This window comes from Ixodes scapularis, unplaced genomic scaffold (genome assembly GCF_016920785.2).
Source record: "Ixodes scapularis isolate PalLabHiFi unplaced genomic scaffold, ASM1692078v2 PGA_scaffold2__306_contigs__length_199485367, whole genome shotgun sequence".
Classification (NCBI taxonomy): domain Eukaryota; kingdom Metazoa; phylum Arthropoda; class Arachnida; order Ixodida; family Ixodidae; genus Ixodes; species Ixodes scapularis.
In genome coordinates this window covers 78,699,844-78,720,580 of record NW_024609857.1, presented here as the reverse complement: position 1 = coordinate 78,720,580, position 20,737 = coordinate 78,699,844, and the positions used below count along the sequence as shown (strand labels likewise).

At 44.8% G+C, this 20,737-nt stretch overlaps 1 protein-coding gene across 1 annotated transcript; it reads left to right on the top strand.

Annotated features, from left to right (window-relative positions):
* The first annotated feature begins 1,631 nt into the window (after positions 1-1,631).
* LOC120851119 lies at positions 1,632-12,927 on the top strand. Its single transcript, XM_040223683.1, has 7 exons — positions 1,632-1,790; positions 2,486-2,606; positions 2,696-2,764; positions 2,949-3,017; positions 8,929-9,134; positions 12,097-12,222; positions 12,889-12,927. The coding sequence occupies exons 1-7, from the start codon at positions 1,632-1,634 to the stop codon at positions 12,925-12,927; spliced, it is 789 nt and encodes a 262-aa protein (XP_040079617.1).
* The last annotated feature ends 7,810 nt before the right edge of the window (positions 12,928-20,737 follow it).

Sequence of the window (20,737 nt, the reverse complement as noted above, 5' to 3'; positions counted from 1 at the left end):
TCGTCATAGCCCAGGTCATATGGCCCGGGCTCGCCGTTTCTACCGGTCTTGCTCCAGACCTCGCTGGTTGACCGCTCCGGGGTTCGTTATGGGCCAGGCCAGGCCTAGGCCAGGCAGCTTGGCTTCGACGTTCCTTGTCCAGCTACCAGACTCGCTCAGCACGCAATGTCTCGCGCCAGCTCGTGTCTTCTCCGCCGACCGCCTGTCACGTGCCCTCTGCCTCGTCTTTCATCCCCGGCTTCCACAAGCTGTAGGAGAAATACTGGGCAGACTGACGATCACGATCGGTACAGTGTACCAGGAGCGCAATGGGCGATCAATAAAGAAATATCTCTGAGAATGAGAGACTGCATGAACTACCAAATCTGTTCTGAATAGCTAGGGGCACTTAACCGTACAAATCGGCCCTAAATGCGGAACGTTGCCGATGCAGAAGGCTGAGAAACGCAGATACACAGAGAAGAAATGTAAGTCAAGATCAAGGACAGCGCCTGTGCGCTTAAAGCACGCAGCAATACTGTAAGTGTGGTTTCAAACCGAAAAGATATTAAGTGAGAAAAGAAAAAAAGACGACAACGGAGACCACAGACGGAATTTTTTGTGGCTGTGGTTACAGCGAGCGCGAAACGCGGCCCGGATGACAGGAAAATGGTAGCCGCAGACGTGCAAGAATACCGTACCTTTCGCTAGATTCGTTGTTTTCTGACGTAAATCTTACAAATCTCGCTACGTAGCGAGAAAGTAACGAATTTATCGTATCAGTCTGAGCCTCTGACTTGAAACCGCCGCGCTCGACTTGCACCAGCTGGATTGGGCAGGCACTCTTCACTACCGCTGTGCTTACCTGAAACGAAGTAATTGTAAGCTTCCAAGGACTTGTGGGCCTCCAGGGTTTCCGGGGTAAATTGGCTCGGCGTAAACAATAAATACAAAGTGATGTTCAGCATAGTGACGGGTGGCCACCGTCGACTCGCTAGGGTCCATTCTGCGGCGTCAACGCCGTAGGGGTCGCCATGCGAAACACTATTTACGCAGAGCTTCGCTTTGTATCGCACTTTTTCTGCCTCACTTAGGCCACTTATATAGTCAAACATCTCTCCGGGGACGCACAGTCATCGAAAACGAGTAAAAAAGGTGAAAACAGCGAAAGCAGACGATGTCGACAACGCCCCAATGCGTTGCTTGCATAGGACGCCGTGGGTTTCTGCCCACACCCTATCGCGCATGCGCGGCCGCCGCTTGTGCCGCTAAGGGCGCGCGAGTTTGTTTGTAAACATGAGTTGGTGTATAGATCCTAAACTAAAATCGAACGAACCAAAAGCTTCCTAAATCATTGAACATTATGTGCGTCAACTGGGGTACAATACCATCCTGTTTTTTTTTTTTATAACGCGAGCGATGTTTTAGGACATCCGTTTCCAAGGTATGTGAAGCAGACGACACGGAGGACGATTGCGTAGCTCGCGTCTGCGGCTCTCGGGGAGTGATACGCGATAGGCGACCGGCATGACCTGCACATCCGGCCATCTTAGCGAGCCGGCGAGCTCGCATCCGAAAGCGAGGAGACGGCGTTTTCGGCAGCCGCTGCGTTGCAATGAATTTTGTATGCGCGTAGAAAGAGCCCCGTGAAAATGACAGGCTGTAGTGTCACGAAATGCAAATATGGAGCGGACAGCGGCAAGAGCTTCTGCCGGATTCCGACGGCGGGACACGATGTGAGACGCCGCCTCGTCTGGCTTTTTCGTATGAAGAGGAAATCGCCAACTCCCAAGAACGCAAGAGTTTGCGAGGTAGGTCTGAATTTTCTTTAAATTTCGGGGGAAAGCATATTCCCTCCCCGAGGACGCTCGTGCGAGACGTTTGTTTCTAAAGTGGCGTACTGGCTGGCGCATTCGTGCGTGTGGTGGTCCTCGCCGGGATGCTTGCTAGAGCTTGTGTACCCACAAAGATTATGTCTATATTTGTGGGCACGCACACGCGAGCAAGCATGCCAGCTTGGTGAGTCGGCGAGCTCTCGTCCGAAAGTGATGGGTCGGCTCTCCAATATGACTCCATATCCACCACCTGTTTAGCCAGCCATCGAAGTGTTGCGACTTGTCCCTCCACTTTAGATTCTGAATTTAGCAAGAACCTAATTTTTTACTGGTGTATTATGCAGTAGAGAGATGTAAGCGGGCGTGAACTGGGGGCGAATATGATGCTCTCTAACTGAAATGAAAAGAATGCATGCATACTTGCTTGAACTCTGAAGCACAGCGAAACAGCAGCTCAGTGGGGCAGGGAACAATATACCGTTTTGTACCATTCCTAAATTCAAAAACAAAAAAAAAGTGTTGACAGATTTAGTGTGTTATCCCACCTACGGTAGGGGGGGGGGGCACGAAATTAATTCGCATAATTAGGACTGTGCATTGCATTTTAACCGAACTGATGCTGTGAAGGAACAACTAAAGCGCATATGCGCCTATGACTTGTGTTATTTCAGGATCATTTTGAATCGAAGGAGTTTCAGACCTATCGAGTCAATGGCAGACGTAAAATGAAACCCAATGCAGTCCCATCTCTGCTCCTCAGCCCAAGCTGTCATCCTGCCACAGACGAACAATGTATGTTGCAAGTGCAGCACTAAAGTTGAATTGCCTTCTTCTGTGGGACTGCATGAGTATTCACAGCAAAATATTTTTCCCCTTTACAGCTGCAGACATTGCTTCTCAAGTCGATGTTCATTCAGCCATCATGTCGGAGTCCGTAGTGCCCCAAATAGGCAAGCTAAAAGTATAGTGCATTGCTTGACACAACAAACCTGAACACGACATCGGCTCTGTTGGAGTGGCGAGGAACTGCTCTCCGTCTCACCAGAAAGTTTGATTACGGCGACGCCAAACCTAAATTGTCTTGTGTTAAGGTACTGCATGAGTATTCTCTACACATTTTTTTTTCCTTTACAGCTGCAGACATTGCTTCTCCAGTCGATGTTCATTCAGCCATCGTGTCGGAGTCCGTAGTGCCCGAGTCAGGCAAGTTGAAAGTGTAGTGCACTGCTTGACACGGCAGATATGAACACGGCACCGGCTCTTTTGGAGTCGTAAAGAACTGCCTTCCGCCTCTCTATAATTTTTGATTATGGCAACGAAGCTCTAACATCCAAAAAAGAATAACCGACAACACCTCATTTGTGGTGACATTGTTATGCTGTGTGCATATTGTGTGATTATATGAATAATCATATTTGTTCAGAAGCCACCGTTAAAGCAATTAATTAACCTGACTGCTGCCAGTCACGCGATTGTTCAACGATTACGAATTTCTGAAATCTGGATCTTTTTTACATAAAGAGTGACAAAGCAGGTATTAAGGAAGTGCCTCTACTTATTGCGCATTGTTGTATATCACCCGCAGTACATGTAAGCTGAGAAACATGACTAACAGGGACCCAATCCCATGGAAGTGGTCAGCTCCTTCCCATTTTTGTCGCCACCACCTAGGCCGATCATCTGTATGAAAAATGATTGTGCTGATCTCTCATATTCAATGCCCATAACCAAACTTTTATTTTTGCCCGATGTTTAGGTCTTTGATGGGTTAATTTACTATTTAAAGACACACTAGCACCTCCATTTTTTTGTTAGGCAATTTATTATGGTGTCAGAAGACTGCGCAATCCATATTTTGCTACAGCGTCGCGCATTTTTTTAATAAAGTAAAAAACGCAACTGCCGGAAACGAATCAAATTGTACTGGGAAAGAATGAGAAATATAGAGGTGGAGGGAGTTACCGAAAGTCAAATGGCTTGCATGCAACTTCCTTATTTTTCAACGAACGTATTTGCAGCTTTTTAGAAGCTAGCAAAATGAATATAATATTTTTTTTTTAATTTTTAATAATGCGTGTGTGTGACCCACTTCTTTGATTATATTTGGTGGTTGTGTCCAAACCATTGAAAACGGCACATGACCACAGAGAGGAGCTTGAGCGCGTATCAAACCAATCGGTTCTCGATTGTCGATTTTCTGTCGGAGTGCAAACACATTCAAACCGCGAATTGTTTTCTGTGTAGTTCGGCCCTTATATGTCATGCGCAAACCTTGGCGAGCATAAATAACCTGTCAGTGTCACTTTAACAGATTTTTCAGTATTTTACAACGGCACAAATTTCCACACGCTAATTATTTGTTCCAGGTATACTGTTCACCTCTTTGTTGGCTTACTTTTCTGTTCACTTAAGTGTCCTCAATTCATTCTTTCCTTGTTGCAGATAATGTTGGAGAATCTTGTGGTGTACGTCAAACAGAAAATGCTTCGGAATGTTCTGATAGACGTCAAGCCGGAACTTCTGGGACAAATGAGGGTGGCTTGAATCGAGAAAAGAAGCTCGAGCTGATATTACACCTTGAACAGGAGAAACGCCAAAAAATGGGAAAAAAAAGAGACAAGCTCCGGGAGTCTATAAGTCGTATCTTTGCTCCAGGTCAGATTAGGGCGTTGGAGAAAGGAACAATGAGCGGAAGCTCCTAATCCGACGCAACTCTTCAGAAGGCTTTAGCAGCGAAAGTGGTATGTGGAAGCAAAGGCTATGAGCACATCATAGAAAGCTTGGTCTCTTTGCCTGCTCCTAGAACACTAAAGCAACAAATGGAGCACATAAAATTATTTACAGATAACCTTTTTAAAATGAAAAGAAAAATGTGTATACGAAATTGTATGTGGGTCGATTCGCAGGGGTACTTGATGAAGTCTTAGCCGTCCTCAAGCAATAAGTGGAGTCCATGCGCCCCGAAGAACGGCAAGCTTGTCTACTCATGGACGAGATGCATATTACACCCGGCCTCGACTACAATTCTTCCATCGTATTCATAACAGATAAGCTGTCGTCCGTGGATATGCTCTGAGGAGGACCCTAGTGAAAAGCAAAAAGATGTGCAAATGTGTGACAAAGATAACCCAAATGATGTCTTAATGCCAATTAGCAGCTGACGAGGTACGACATTGTTTGTTGCCATGTCACTGGAAAATATAAATGTGCTAGTTGGTACATCACTGAATGGAAAGCGCCGAATAAACAAGGACGAAGGAGACAGACATGAAGCGTCTCTGTTTCCTTCTTCGTTCTTGTTTATTCGGCGCTTTCCATTCAGTGATGACGTTAGACGTTGTGGGGTACCGAAACGCTGACGGCACAAACAAATAAAATTATAAAAGGCATAAACAAAATACTTGTTTACGCCTGCCATTTTTTTTTCCACTTAAACTTAGTGCACAGCAATCTAGGCTGGCAGGCTGAAGGATAGATACTTTCACAACTCGCTTAATTGAAGTTATTATTTGGTCCGCCTTTTATAAATAAATATAGCAATTAAGTCTCACGGCCCTTGGTTTAAGCACGTCTTCTGCTAAAACTCTCATTATTTTACACGTCTTTGAACGTGTAATCAAATCTTAAACCAATCTGGAATTCACAAATGAGCAGCCTCTTTTGTTGCCAAAATTGACAATAGCAGGGGCTCTGCTGTCATATAATGCAAAGAAAGCATCCTTTAGGTTTTACACTCCCGTGAGAGTGGTCTTCATTGCTGCGCTTCACCTGCTAGACCTTTTTTTGAATGGGAGGCAACTTTTGTCAGGTGGTTGCCACTTTCCACACTTTTCTGGGAAAACTACAGTGGATTGTCGGAGTGCTTTGGGAGCCCTGGGTTCGCATGAAGGGATCCTGTTTGTGCAGTGAGCACTTTGGAGTAAAGAGCTACAATATGGGATCAAGGCTTGCGAGAGATTACCATTTCGTAAACCTTTCGAAAATTGGAAGTGTTCTTGACGGCAAGCCACCCCGCAATGCTTTCTGAGTACCACTTAACCACTAAGTTTCAGTTTTGAGTGGGACGTTAGGTTCATGGTATCACGTCATGACCGAGTGAACTGCTTGCGGTTTCAATATTGTGACTACCTACAAATGTACTACATTGTAGGTGTTGCCAAGCCAAAAGCGAAGAAGGCTGGAGTGCCTTTTTCCAGCTTCCATGTCTGGCAAATTTTGTGCATAAGGTGAGCAAGTACAATGACTTGCTCATTTTACCAGTCAAATCTCGTCTCTTTAGGCTCCCTTTTACAGACCCCGTCGAGTAGTGGTGCCGCATAATCGAAATTTGGTCAGTTCAAGCCCGAAAAGTGTTTGGTCTACCAGCAGTTCACATTTTGCAACGTCATGTCTAGCAAAATCCGAGCCACACCTGTATGCACCCATCGATCTAAGCGTGTGGTCAACTTATTGTGGAATTTCAGAAGTGAAGTGCACGTGTGCGTATTCTTGATCGGCGCTCCAGGCGTGCTTGCGTACGAGCGCCCATAACTTTGACTTCACAGCCATAGAATTTGTTCTGATTGTTGCCGGGCTACGTAAAAGTTTTCGGGGAGCAGCTCCTTCGAGGAATCGGAGTATTGAGAATTTTGGAAAGTGACTTAAACAGGTATGCCAAAACATGACTAAGTTGCAGTGACTTAAATCTTATTGTTACTTAAGCAGCATTTAGTTACAGCAAATGATACTAATTACAGTAAGATTGGAACTTATAATTAGTTACTTCACAGCTCTACTTACGATTATCATTGGACAATCCCTTTAAATATGCTTTGATTAGTGATGTCATGTTATTTTTTTTTCAGGCCGCCCAACGGTTGGCACATCAATTCCAGCAGCATTGGAGCCTTTGTCTACCCATGCACTGGTGTTCATGCTGGGTGGGTTAACTATCCGCTGGAAGCAAGCGGTTGCATACCACTTCTCTTTTAAATTCCCCCTGTATGGATTCTGCTGGTCATCCGGAAGTTATAGTAAAAGCTCAAAGATTGTTTCTTATGACCTCTTAAAAGTGCTGCATGTCAGAAGCATAAGCGGGAGTGGGCACATCATACTGTCTTCTTCTGAGAGCAGTACTTAACGCCACAGTGTCTTGAACTCCCCGCCGATTTTGACAGATTTTCTGAGACTTCCACTTATTCCAGCATTGGTGAAACCACAGCTGCTTGTTGCTTGTTCAGATTTGTTCAGGCCAACTATTTGAGCCTATTTTTTACAGCGGAGCTGTTAAGGGCTAGGTTCCCCAGGATCGTGTCCATGTATGTCGACGCAAACTTGCCTGGATAGCTACCGCGATTTATAAGCGACGATGGCAAGGACACAACCAGTATGGTTTCCGCCGTCGCTCGTAGACGGCGGCAACCTTTCCAGCTATAATAGAAGAACGGATTGTTGGGCTCGTTGGTGGAAGCTCATCGTAGGAAACAGCGCGAAAAACAGACGACGACGAAAAAGAAGCGCATAGTGTATCGAGTACAGCTCCGCTGGTCTTCCTTCTTCACGAGAGTGGAAAGGCTGAAGGTTTTTTCAGCACTTGACCGTACTTCATAACATCTTTCCGCTAAATCTCTTTCCCCCTACGTAATGTCCGAAAAAGCCTTTATATGGATGTCGTCTTAGATATGAAGCTTATAGCAGGTTAGCTCACGTGAATCATCATGATGCTCAAGTTGTTTTGATTTAAGAGCGACATTGACTCCAAGGACTGTCTCACATGCGTGCAGCCTGAGATCGCCTGGAATTGGTAATTTCAAAGTGGCATTTAATGCTCAATATTTTAGTGAAAAAAAAGAAAAGAAAAAAAGGTTAGAGGTAAATTTTAGCATATGTTTATTCCGTGAATCCGAATATAAAAATCATTTGCACCTAAAATGATACTAAACGCGGAGAAAATCAAAACCCTACTCTGGGCGTGACATCAATGGCAGTGCTTTCAGCGGCAAAGCTCGAGCATCCAGCTGGGTGCTTGAGCTTCTAATGAGCTCGAAAGAGTGCGGGGCATTCTTCATTCTTTCTCGCGGAGTGTGCGGCCTCCACAGCCGAGCATGAGGACGTTCGTGGTTTCGGAAAGTAAACAGGGCACACACCATATGCACAGACTTTGAAGATGGTGGTTGCCTGTTTGCTGTATGTTAACATACATCAAACATTGCCTGCCGTTCGTCTGCTTTTGTCCTTGACAGGCTATATTTTTTGCAGGCCCAATAAGTGTAATAACAAATTCATCCACATCAGGATGCTTGTATTTTCTACTATACAGAAAACAAAACTGGTTGTTAAGTTCGTACAGAGTTATGAACAGTAGCAATTGATATGAAGGCGAACAGCGATTGTCGACCACGCCGTCCAGCAGCATCATGCAGTGGTGGTAGGAGCAGCTTACTTTTCGTATTGCATGCTTTGCTGTGCTTAGTCAACACCACCGAGATAGCAAAGCCCACTGAATTTTCGATGTCACCTATGGTCGTCAGACACGGGGCACATATTAGATATAGGTGTTGCGTCAGTGTTCGGCTGGGACTCTTGTTCTCGATGATTTAACATGAGCCCCAGCGGAACGCTGATACAGCACTCATACAAATTTGTGCCCCATGTTTGAACATTTTTATCTCATAGGAAATTTCTAACTATAGCCTGGTTATCTCGGCGGGGTTGGCTATGTTAGCAAAGCGTTCTAAAAGGACAACATACCGCAACAGCTGCCAGTGCGGAGTGGTCGATAATCGCCTCTTTGCTTTCATTCACGATTGTACATCACCCTACATTAGTTTGTAGCATTTGTTTTCAGCCGTTTGGCGAGGAGGGATGCATATTTTTTTTATTTGCCAGTCACAAGCATTTGCTGTCCACTTCATAGCTAAGACAGTTTTCATTTCTAAAATCAACAATGAGAGGCAAACGGGTTGACATGTGACACAAACCTTGATATTTTCGAAAATGATGATGTACAACCATAGACTAATTTTACTTGAAGAACACTATGCATTTCTTTTTGTATTTTTATCAATTGTGGGCATATATGGCCTTTTTTCTAAAATGTTTAGTGAATAATAAACATACTTTTTTGATGTTTCAGAAACATCATTCTGTGCCACGACTCTGCGCGACGTCTTGTTTGACATCATCACACGAAGCGAAAAGATCGGAATCGAAGTGGATGCCATCGTGACCGACAATGCGGCCTGGAAATCAGGCCATATGGAAGTTGTGTGGCGTAATGGCAACGAAGCATGGGAGATCGAGCGTCTCATGCCCTCATCCATGCAACAGGGGACGACGCCTGTACGTCCTGCCCGACGTTCCTCACCTGTTGAAAGACCAGCGGGGTCGCCTGGTTCGTGGGCAGGAAATCTTCCTGGACAATGCCACTGTTCGAAACCCCAACCTACCAGCAGCCAAGGTTAGTGTGGTTGGTAAAACCATCTCTTTGAGTACTCAGCCTAAGCAAAATCTCTATTTTAAATAGAAAAAATAAGTTTAACAATAACTTATGGGGAATTCCACAGGTCGTTTTGGGGTGACGACCAAAATCTGCGATCGAGATGAGAATCTTGCGAGGAGCCCCACCTTTTAATCAACCAGCGAAAGACGACCTCTTCTCCCGGAGCGGCCTACCCTCGCCCACGCGGATAAGACCCCGAGAAGCACGGTAGTAGACGGCCGATCTCGGCTGCCATCAGATTCCTTATTATGCCTTCCAGGGGCGCGTTGCCCTTTTTGTGGCACAACAACAAGTCAACAGACAATAACTTCTTTTTGTTTGGACAGAAGCTTTATTTACTTTTATTTTCCAAAAGGCGGGGAACGCAGAACTAATTGCGAGAGAGCGATACGCCGTCCAAGAACACTTCACAAATTGACCGAGAGCATAAATATCACCACAGGCATTATTTTCTCCGCTAATGATAGAAGCGGATGCCATTTTAGCCGCCACAAATCAACACGAGATCCGATTCTCAGCCCACATAGACGCAGTCAGCGTTTTGGCATACCAGCCCTAACAAACTCGCCTTACTCGGGCGACGAAAATGTCTGAACATTGGTATCCGTTGTCCGCAACTTCAACACAGTACATACCAGTCACAGCTTAAACTTGAGCACACGCACGGAGAAAGATAAAGGCATGTAGAAAGGTGCGATCTCCGTTGCGACGAGGCCGCGAACACGAGTAAAAATACCACCGTCGACGATGTTGACAAACACAAACACACGTGCATTTTTGCTGTCTAGAGGGCAACGTTACGACATTGCCGAACGGGTGGATGGGTGCTCTCTTCTAGGAGGTGCAGAATTCTCATCGCGACACACAGCTAGAGCGCCGTAGCCATGAATAACAACCCTACACACAAGACGAAAATTCACCGACTTGGCCGATGTCCCATCACTGGCAGCCATATCCTCAGCAGAGCGCAAAATCATGACCGGGAAACAACGCCAAATAGGAAGTCGCCCCAAAACGACCAGCGGAATTCCTCCGAACCACCCCCAACCAGCTTGAATCCCCCGATTTCGGTGGAGCGAGTTTTGCTTGCGCTAATGGAAGACATCCGAATTTCTCCCAATCGCAAAGCGGTAGACATGCACTCTAAAAAAGGCGATCCTGACGCGCACAATTGGCGGCGTGTGCGAACTATAGGGGGTACTTCTCTAGCTATCATCTTCATCGTTTGTGGAGTCACGCGTACGACAGACTCGGACGGACCGCGCAGATCTTAGATGCCTCGGCTCGTCAGCTTGCTTCATGCGCTGTTTGGATAACGCACGGCAAAGCCTGTTCCTTGCGTCTCGTTTATTTGTTGAAGTGAGATTTGTAGTAGGACATTTTACCGAAGCTTGAAACCGTGGCACGCTCTGTCGCGCTAACAAACAGTTTTGGCACTGAGCTGTCAAAGCGCTAGGATGATGGGGTGCTGTTCTCGACCCCAGTACAAAAATCTAAATGACAAAAATGGTATATTCAGTGCTTTACCCCTTTACAACGTATACCACCGCAAATAGGATTTATTTTTTATTATGGTTCGTACAAAATAAAGCTGAGAAAGGAATGTCTCATCAAAATGTAAATAGAAAAGCGAAATTCGAGAACCTCTCTTGTGTGTTAAACACATCACTAAAAGGGACCCCGTGTATGCTGTTGGTTCCAGTGTGTTCTGTGAGTGCAGGTCTCTTATTAGTCCCAAGTTGATTCCTTCTCTTTTTTAATTTGTAGACCAATAAACAAACATTTCCTCAAAATAACAAGCAGGAAAAAAGCGGTGGCTGGCTACCTGAGTCGTTTCAATTAAATCCCTGCTTATTCACCCAGTCGACGTGAAACATGCTAGACTCCCCCGCGATCGAAGTGTTAAATCTAGTAACTTGATGACATTTCAGCGTCCAAAAAAATAAGGTATGCACCTGCTATGAATTACTACTGTTCGTACGTGCACTTTTGCGGACCGAAAAGCGTGATGCGAGCGATTTTAAATTTGTAAACAAGTTTGAGAAAACTATAGATAGGATGAATTAATCAATCGCCTTGATTTACCGGGCCATGTTCCACAATATAAGAACTTATAAAAAAATTCTGCTTTTCATTTGACCGGAAGTCGCGATGTGACACACTTCTTTGCCGCATATTCGATACGGGGGCAGCTAAGCGTCAGTTTCTGACGAGCATTTGCTCGTCGGCAACTGCCGAGTCACACTTAGTTACAAGCGTCCGTATCGGCAAGCTCAATGTAGCTCAAACATGTGTGCGCCGCTTTGTAACGCAACTGTGCTTGCGTGCACAGATGAGAGGACAGCACGTCATTTACTGTGGTGAATGCCAAACCTTTTTTACCACATCAACCTCCACAGATCCAAAAAAAGTAAGAATCAGAGAGGCTGTGAATAGCCCTGAGGGACGCCGCGCAAGCTGCACTGTGCATCTCTAGTCTTGTTATAAAACATTTTAGAGTTTTTTTTTTTTTTTAATATAACAAGCAACTTTGAGGTGTTGTTAGTCATTAGAAAGATTACTCACAAAAACGTCAGACATGTTCTTTTATTAACTATACCGTTTTTAATCGGCATGTATGCAAACTAACAGAGTATTCCGTGCTTTGACATAGCGCTTCGTCTGCTCACATCCTACTAGCTGCGTCATAAGAGTTTCCCCGCGAGGTGGTGCCACCAAACCATCTCGTCGCCAATAGCGACTGGTTGAATTTCCCATTCGTTTCACCCGACGTTTCATGTTGCGACCCATTTTCATTTCTAGGTATCATTGGAGGATGTCACGAAGATGTGCGTGCTTGACAAAAAACACAAGCTGAAGTTGCTGCCGAACCTGAAGCTGAAGGACGAAAACCCAAATCACTTCGAAAAAGAAATGATTATGGCGTCAGTATTTGCCCTGTTAAACCACAGCGTTGGGGCAGCCATAAGGTGTCTAGTCAGCCTGCAGAAGCTCCCCAAAGAGGCGCTCACAACACCATGGTTTTCTGAGGAAGTCTTTAGGTGGTTCACTCTGATGACATCTCGAGCAATCAAAACTTCGCTGAGCGACTTTTGTCCACAAAAAGCCCATGAGGCGAAGGTTTTCTTATGGAAAACTTCAAGGAAATGCTTTCCTTGCTACTAATTTTAGACAACCTCTCCAAGGTCGCGTGGAAGCCAGTTCAAACTGGAGTGCTCATATCCACAGAGGCAGCTTTGCATCTGCGCAACCACTTCCTTAATGAGAAAGGCTTCAAGTGTGTCTTCTTTAGCAGATTCAGCCAAGATGCACTTGAAAACTTGTTCAGCACGATCCGTCGAAAGACCCTAATTCCTTGTGCGCGAGAAATCAGGTCGGCGTTCCGGATAATTGTGCCAGCGCAGTTTTCCCAACCCAGTTGTCGAGGGTCGTATGTGTGGATGACTCCCTACACCTTACAGACTTTCTGTGCAAACGCACGGACCTTGCCGAGGATCATAGAGAGACCCTGAATGATTATGACAAGGAGGAGGAGTTACAGCTCTATATGGGAGAAAAGGAAAGCCTAATTCACCTCTCACGTTATGTTTCCAGGAGCGTAACCCGAAACTACAAGTTGTGCCGCATATGTAGAGGTTCTTTGGTGGACCGTCGCTCTCAAATCCTGCGTGAAGGTAGACAAGACATGCTTGTTCATTCCATTAGATAGTGTAGTGCAGTTACTACAAAGTGCCGAACACTGCTTCAGATCCCACGAAGAGAGGCTACTGAAGAGTGTGAGCGAATCAGTGACCTGAGACTACTAATTGCAGGGAAAACACCGGCATTCTCTGCATTTCCTATGTGTCATAATGTGGCTGAGCGGCTGGCAGCGCAGTTTTTTATGTGTCGCCTCCGGTTTGCTCTCGAGCAAGAGAACGCAAAGCTGCTGGCCAAGCTTAAGCAGTCGGGAAAATGTCGCTCACGAAGTGCCGGCATGCGTGCATTGACCAAGCAAGTAGTCTAGTTACCGCATTCTCTGGACTAGCCCAAGAAGTGTACCATGTTTTCTGGATTATAATTAGAATTCTGCTTTTTCGGTTTTTATTTTTTCAAAATTCGGCGTACTTTTTTAGGTGTTTATTTTAAAATTTAATTTTCGTTTTTTTTTTTGGTCTATAATTATTTCAAAAAAAAGTTTACCGGATGTTTTCGGTGAATATGAAACAAACACCATGAGACACCGGATCAGATAATCATTGTAGCTGTGATATTTGTCATCACTCAAAGAATAACAACACATATACATACGTGGTCTTCGCTACAACTTCCGTCAGGGCACACCTCAAAATCGCGGAATTTGCGGGCATAATCTTCAGCGCACTTCTTTTTCCTTCCCATTCTGATGATGTGACCGTCTGAGGTGATGGCTGTACAGAACCCAGCAAAATGGCAAAATAAATAAATAAATCCATTGTAATTATGCTTTTAATCGCAGCGAAGTTTGAGAGAGGGTGTTGAGGAAGGTATTAACGGCTTTCCTCGATGTCCTCTGAAGTGCGTGAAGCGAAAAACATTATACTAGCCCACATCCGAACTTTCTTTTTAGGACCCGTATGTCCCGCGAAGGCCAATCCAAGGCCTCTTTCCATTCGAAGAGGGCAATCATGAAGACGTCACACAATGTCGAACCTAGCAAACCCCTCTCTCTCTCTCTATCTCCCCCCTCCCCCACCCACCTCGCCCGGCCCAAAACAACTGACCTTTTCAATTAAAACCTTATTTTAGAAAACGGATTAGACACGCTTTTATCGGTTTTTATCGGTTTAAACCGAAAATGCCAAACCTACAAACTGACCTTTTTCGGTTAAGACCGAATTTCCGAAAATGGATTCGGCGTACCTTTATCGGTTGGAACCGAAAACTCCGAACCGTAATTATAATACAAATATGCTCGAAAAGCCATAGTATTCATAATGAATTAATTTACTCTGGCTTAATACAACGCAAAAATAACAACAAAACAGACGCTGATGACGCCACCCGGGTAGGTGGCGAAACGTCTGTGTTGTTGTGATTTTTTTTTGCTGTGTTAAACCAGAGAAAACTTATTTCATTATGGGTTATAATAGTCCACGAACTACACTTCAAAAGTGGTTCGCTGACAATTTCTAGTTACTACAGCTCTCCATTTCCATCGATTTGGTAATGCTGACGGCATTTTGTGTTTGTCAAAACTGCATTGCCAAATAGCGGTCTTTTATGCCCATTTTGTCTTCACTTTTCCAAAGTGCTATGCTGTCATCGTTTTGAAATGGCTATTTTTGGTATTATGGATGTTTTTTTTAATCATTGACTGCCCTTTTACAATACCCCAAAAGATTGCTGTAGGCAGCTGTGTGAATGAACATGTTCCAGAGACTGTTGGTGCTGTACTTGTTTGCAATTCCTTCAAGGCACCATGTTGGCGGTAGTAAAATAGTTTAACAAGTTCAGTAAAATGTTCAAAACAAAAAGAAACGAGATGTAGGTTGTTGTCACTGACTGAAAGTAGACAGAGACTACGCCCAGTTTTCAGTGCGGAATATACCGGTCTCGGCATCAATCTGGGACCTACAACAAATTGGACTGCATTTTCAAAGACTCATCCGCATTGAAAGTGGAACGTCGCTGGACTTTTTGTATATCAGGCAGTCGGCGCCTTGCGGCGTCTCCTGAAATTTGGAGCACCGCTTAACAATTATTATTCGCGAGCCCCTAATGTTCACGATTCAAGCGAATTAAAAATTTAGCTCAACTTGAAAACATGCGAAAAGTCCGGTCTTCAAGAGCTTCTAATTCGGACGTCTCGAATTCACGAAAAAACAAAAACTTGAACAAAAAAAAACACAAAAAACACGTTATACAGTATTTTAGCACGGAAGTGCGTGTGCTCCACATTCCTCAGATTCGGTTATAAGTGGGACGCATGAAGGTAAAGCACTGCTAAGTCTTCATAAAAACCAAATAAACTGTCTGCTAAAAAAAAAAAAAAATCACAGGTTGAGCAGTGGCATTCGCTCTTCGATTAAACACAAGGGGAAAATAAGCAGGCCTGCGTTCTCCTGCGTCTTGCGATCACTCGAGGTGAAAGGTCCTCTAAAAGTTGCCCGGAGGCGGGCTCACGATGTATATGCGTCCCGGCAACAGCGACTTGACGATTTCACTTCACACGGGACCCGCAGAATCCGCGGGTGCGGTTTTTCAATTGAGAGGGAAACAGGAAACAACGGGAGAACGATGACGGCGCATGCGAGGCTCGTCGCCGCACTCCGCAGTATTTTCCTTACGCAGCGCGCCGCAGCACGCCACAGCACGACGAATCGCGTCTGAGCCTTCCTGTCCTCTCCAAAGACCGACCGTGGCTTCCCGCAGTGCTCGGCTCCAGATTGGCACCATTGCGGTACTCTACTCCGCAAACGTAGCATATACAGTTACTCTAGGCCGAGCCGCCGAGCATGCGCACTGTGCGCACTGCGCGGCGGGCGCCCTGGCGCCCTCGTTGTGCGGCCCGGTGAGACCGACGGATGACAGTTCGTCGCCCTCTTTGCTCGTGGTCTCCAAGCGAAACCAATGCACTTTCACTCGCTTCAAAATGCACGTATAGACGATGTTATTATTTGCAGCATTGAGTGCTTTGGTATACACGGATCATAGCAAACACCGAAGAACAGAGAGGAGACATGAAGTTTTCAAATCGCAGCTTATTTGAACGCATGTGTCCCCTGTTGAAAGCCTCTAGCCGTGCTCTGTTGCAGGCGTCATTTCGACTGGGTGTACTCCAGTGTAAGGCCAGTCAGTGTTCGCACTAGGCTAGCTTCGCTATCTTGTTATCTCATGTGCGAAATAGACGTAGAAACCAGCGCCGCGTCTCTTTCGGATATTCAGCCTCCAGCCCTCTTGCTTCCGGCGTGCTTGCGGCCGCGACCGTTCGACGCATTGGATTCACGGGCTCGTTCGAAGAGGCGTTGTGTGAAGCTGACGAGTCGCCGAAGTGTTACCTGCCGCTTCTCTTTACGAAAGTCGCGATCGACGCTCGGCTCTGAGCTCGTACTTTTTTCCTCATGGTTAGACCACGAATGCCGACCACTGATCTATGGTGCCGACTGACCCCGAATGAGGTTGGGAAAGGCTAGCGAGTGAGTCAAACTTTTGTGACGCCGCCCAACTGTCCTGCTATCGGCTGCGCAGAACAAATAGTGTAAAAAAACGCGTTGTTTAATGTAAAATAAGACGCGTAAAAAAACGCGTCTTATTTTTCGGTTGGCAATATGTTTCACCTCAATCAACGCAAAGGGAATCGCGGCTGTGGGTCGGTTGACTCATTACTGTGCCTAGATTGGAGATTGTCCCACTACAAGGGAGCCTTTTTGATGTGATCTTATTCTGATATTGTTATATCTTGCATTTTCATCTTGGCTACACACTTCTAGGGGACCTTCTACACATTGCACTCCTTGTCTACATGTCGCTGGTGCTTGAGGCTAATTGGAAGTCACTGTTTGCTTCCTTGGTGCACATATTTCACGTTCAACATCAGGTATCTGAAGGAGGCACCATGAAAGCCAGAATTTGTTCAGAGGTGCCTCAGAAGACTGTATTAGAGTGCCGTTTTCTGTGGTGAAGTTTCGTACAAAATCAAATTGCACTTTGTTTGTAATATACCCTATAAATGTTAACTACAATTAAAGTTGCAATGAACCATTGGCCACGAGAGGTAACTCGGCCAACGTGGCCGAAAAATTCCTCATCTCGTTTTGTCCATGGGTCATTTTGGATGTCAAAAAACTTCCTTGTGAATAATGCGTGTTACGCACATATGTTCCCTCTACTTTTCGTACAGGCACTTCAGTCAGATAAACCCCAGCAAAGGCAGCAAGACAGTCTCATGGGGTCACACCAAGGGTAACGGCATTCTTGCTAGAGTCCCGAGTCTTGTCACCAAACATCACAGAACATAATGGTACATTCCCTTTCCTTAACTTTTCTTTCTGAAATGTTTTTTTTTTTTGCAGTTGTTGTATTTGTAAAAACGGTAGTAGAGCGTTTAAACACCCGAACCTTCCTAAATGATCTCTGTACCAGACAAGAGGGTGTCTTATGCCCGTTTCAGACAGGGCAACTTTTCCAGCAATTTCGGGATTGCCAGTGGGTTGTACCCTAGCTTTCCCTAGATCGACACGAATTGCTGAGATTTGGTGCGGCTTGAAGCGGACGAGCCACTCAGACAACTCGGAGACGTTTGAAGTGGCAGCAGGCAATCAGGAATGCGATATTTTCACGTGACACCCCTGTGGTGGTAATGATGACAACTGAAAACTTGGTTCCGGTTCTAAATGGATTGTTTTTTTAAATAAACCGTTTCAAAAAGATGAGTTAGTATTCTACGCACAATTTAAAGATGTAAAAACATGTTTTTTTTATATAAATAAGCATCTAAATACTGCAAGAAAAAAAATTTCATTGTGATGATGGCAAGTGGTAGCAATTCGGCTGCTGCTGCGTGCAGTATCTCTGCTGTCTGCCGGCTACTCGCGGATTCAAATCATCGAAAATCACCACGTCATCATTCGTCACTCACACTGCCACGGGCCAAGGGACGCAGCGACAACAGTGGAACTCACGGCAGGATCATCTATAACAGAAGCCAACACACCAGCTTGGTGTTCAGTTCGGAAGCAGTGCGGGTCGAGGGAACAGCGTACTAATCATCTGTATCTCTGCAGGTCAGAAGCAGTTATACTTATATAAACCTAAAACGTATCTTTGCACTGCTGCCGATCACAGCACCGATTGTCTTTTTTGTCTGTTTTGAGTGTGTGCAGTACGGTGACGTCGGGTCGCTGACATGACTAAGAAGTAAAAGACATTGGGAAAACTCTCGATGAGCTAAAACGAGAGATGAAAGCGGACTTTAGAGCCCTAGAAGAGAGTGTCAAATACTGTAATGACACCTGCGACGGAGTGACCGAGATCAAAAACGAAATAAAGGAACTTCGGGAAGAGGTCCAGAACGTATAAAAAAAATAAAGAATTGACCGCTGAAAACCGTAAGCTAAATGCTAAAATAAAAAAAAAAAAAACTAGAACAGTATCATTGGTCCAGCAACCTCGAGATAAAGGGCGTACCAGAGGAAGGTGATGCGTACGACGTAGTTCAAAGAATAGGGACGCTTTTCAACGAATCAATCTCAGACTCTGATATCGATGTGTGCCATCGTGTACCCACATTCAGAACATCAGAAAAAAACATAATCGTCCGCTTCTTGCGACGGTCCAAACGCAATGCGGTCTTGCAGAAAGGCAAAAAACAAAGACTGACAACGACCTTGACCATGGCGGAAGCCCCAGCCCCATATATGTAAATGAGCATTTAACCACTGCAAATAAAGAGCTACTGGGAGCTGCGATCGCCCAAAAGAAACTTGGGTGGAAATTTGTGTGGTCATCAAGGGGAAAAGTCTTTGCGCGAAAGGATGAACATGCCAACGCAATCCAAATTGCTGGCATGTTTGATGTGGAAAAAATTGTGAATTAAACTCTTAGCTATTACCTTGGAGTGCACACGACACGTCAATAATGAAAACTGTCTTACCTGATTGTTATTATTATGACTGCAATGCGTTCAATAAAAGGACAAAGAAGGTAAACGCCATATTTCAGCAATACATTTAAATGTAAGAAGCATAAAGAATAAAGTTGATAACCTAGAAATATTTTTGCATTCGTGTAATGTGCACTTTAATGTAATAGCACTTACGGAAACCTGGCTGACAAAAGAGGACATGGCGCCAATCATGGAGGGTTATAAGTGCGAAATCATGAGCAGATATAAGAAAAGGGGTGGCGGTATCGCTATTTATATTAAAGATAAACTACAGCATGAGGTTGCAGATGACTTATCTAAAATTGATGAAAACATTGAAAGCTCGTGTGTTAAAATATCAAATACTGTTGTTCGTACTTTATACAGGCCACCTTCGGGTAATATATATGAATTCATGACATTTCTTGATAATTCACTGTCTTTCCTTAGATCGCTGTCTGTGCCATTCTTAATTCTTGGAGACATAAATATAGACAAAATTTCAGATGATCTTCGTGCTTAAAATTTTCACGATACTGTCGACCAGTATGCTTGCAGCAATTTGATTACATTCCCCACTAGAATAACTGTGGACACTGCCACGTACCTTTGACGTATGCAGAACCATCATGTGCGATATTACTGATCATCTTCCAATCTTCTGCCTAGAGTCCTCCTCTGCTAGAGATAATAACAAAGACCTACAGACATTTCGGCATCGCACTATTAATGAGGAAACGCTAAGAACTTTCGGCTGCCTTAAGGAAAAAGAAACGTTGGATGACGTTTACGCTGAGCGCAACCCTATAATTGCCTATAAAATATTCCTGATAAAAGTCAGACAGTACTATAATGCAGCTTTTCCTCTTCAGGAACGTAGAGTGAAATCTAAAAAAAAAAATTAGTAAGAACGCCTTGGATGACTGGAGACTTGTATGGAAGAATAAGTAAAAAAAATGCCAAGTATCATGCCTTTATTCAGCATCGTGATCCGCGGCTACTTATCGAGTTCAAGAAATGCAGAAACAAACTGAATGCCGACCTCAAAAAAGTGAAATGTGAATACTATCAAAAATAACTTCTACGTATAAAAAATGACCATAGAAGAGTGTGGGACACAGTAAACAAACTCACAAACAGAGAGCAGGCACGATGTAATCTGAAAGAAATACCAATATATAATAAGCGTGTCACTGGGAAAGAACCTGGCGATAAAATGAATAGGCATTTTATTAGCATGGGTGCGTACACTGGGAGGGCTTCCAACATAGGTGACTGTATTGACGCAGGAAACAAAATTGGGTCGATTACGCTTACCCCAACGACACCATTTGAAATTGATAAAATAATCAGAAACCTAAAAAAAATGACGTCGCCGCTGGAATAGATGAAATAAAAACCCTACCTATTAAGGCTGCGGTCCCACGGCAGCCGTCTTGAACAAGGCGTTAGTTGAACCAACAGATGGCGACACGCCATCTGTTGGTTGAGCTAACGCCTTGTTGGTTTCGGCCACCCGTGGGGTGGCCGAAACATTGGTTCACAGTGGGATGGCTCGAGCACCATCACGTTCTTCTCGTGGCCTTGCTCGCGCCGCTGCCAGCTGTGCTCAGCTAGCTCAAGTAGCGTGGCCCATCAAACGGATGTATACGAGAATGTCAGGCTGAGTATAAATTGTTCTCTGATATAGGGACATGCGGTTCGGCGGTTGTAACGGGCTTTCGCAATAAATCTTACCAAGAAGGAAGCAAATGTTGATTGACGAGTAAATATTCTATCAATAAAACTTTCCTCTGCAGGAAGGCACGCTCAGTAGACTCAATCTTCCAAGACACCAGT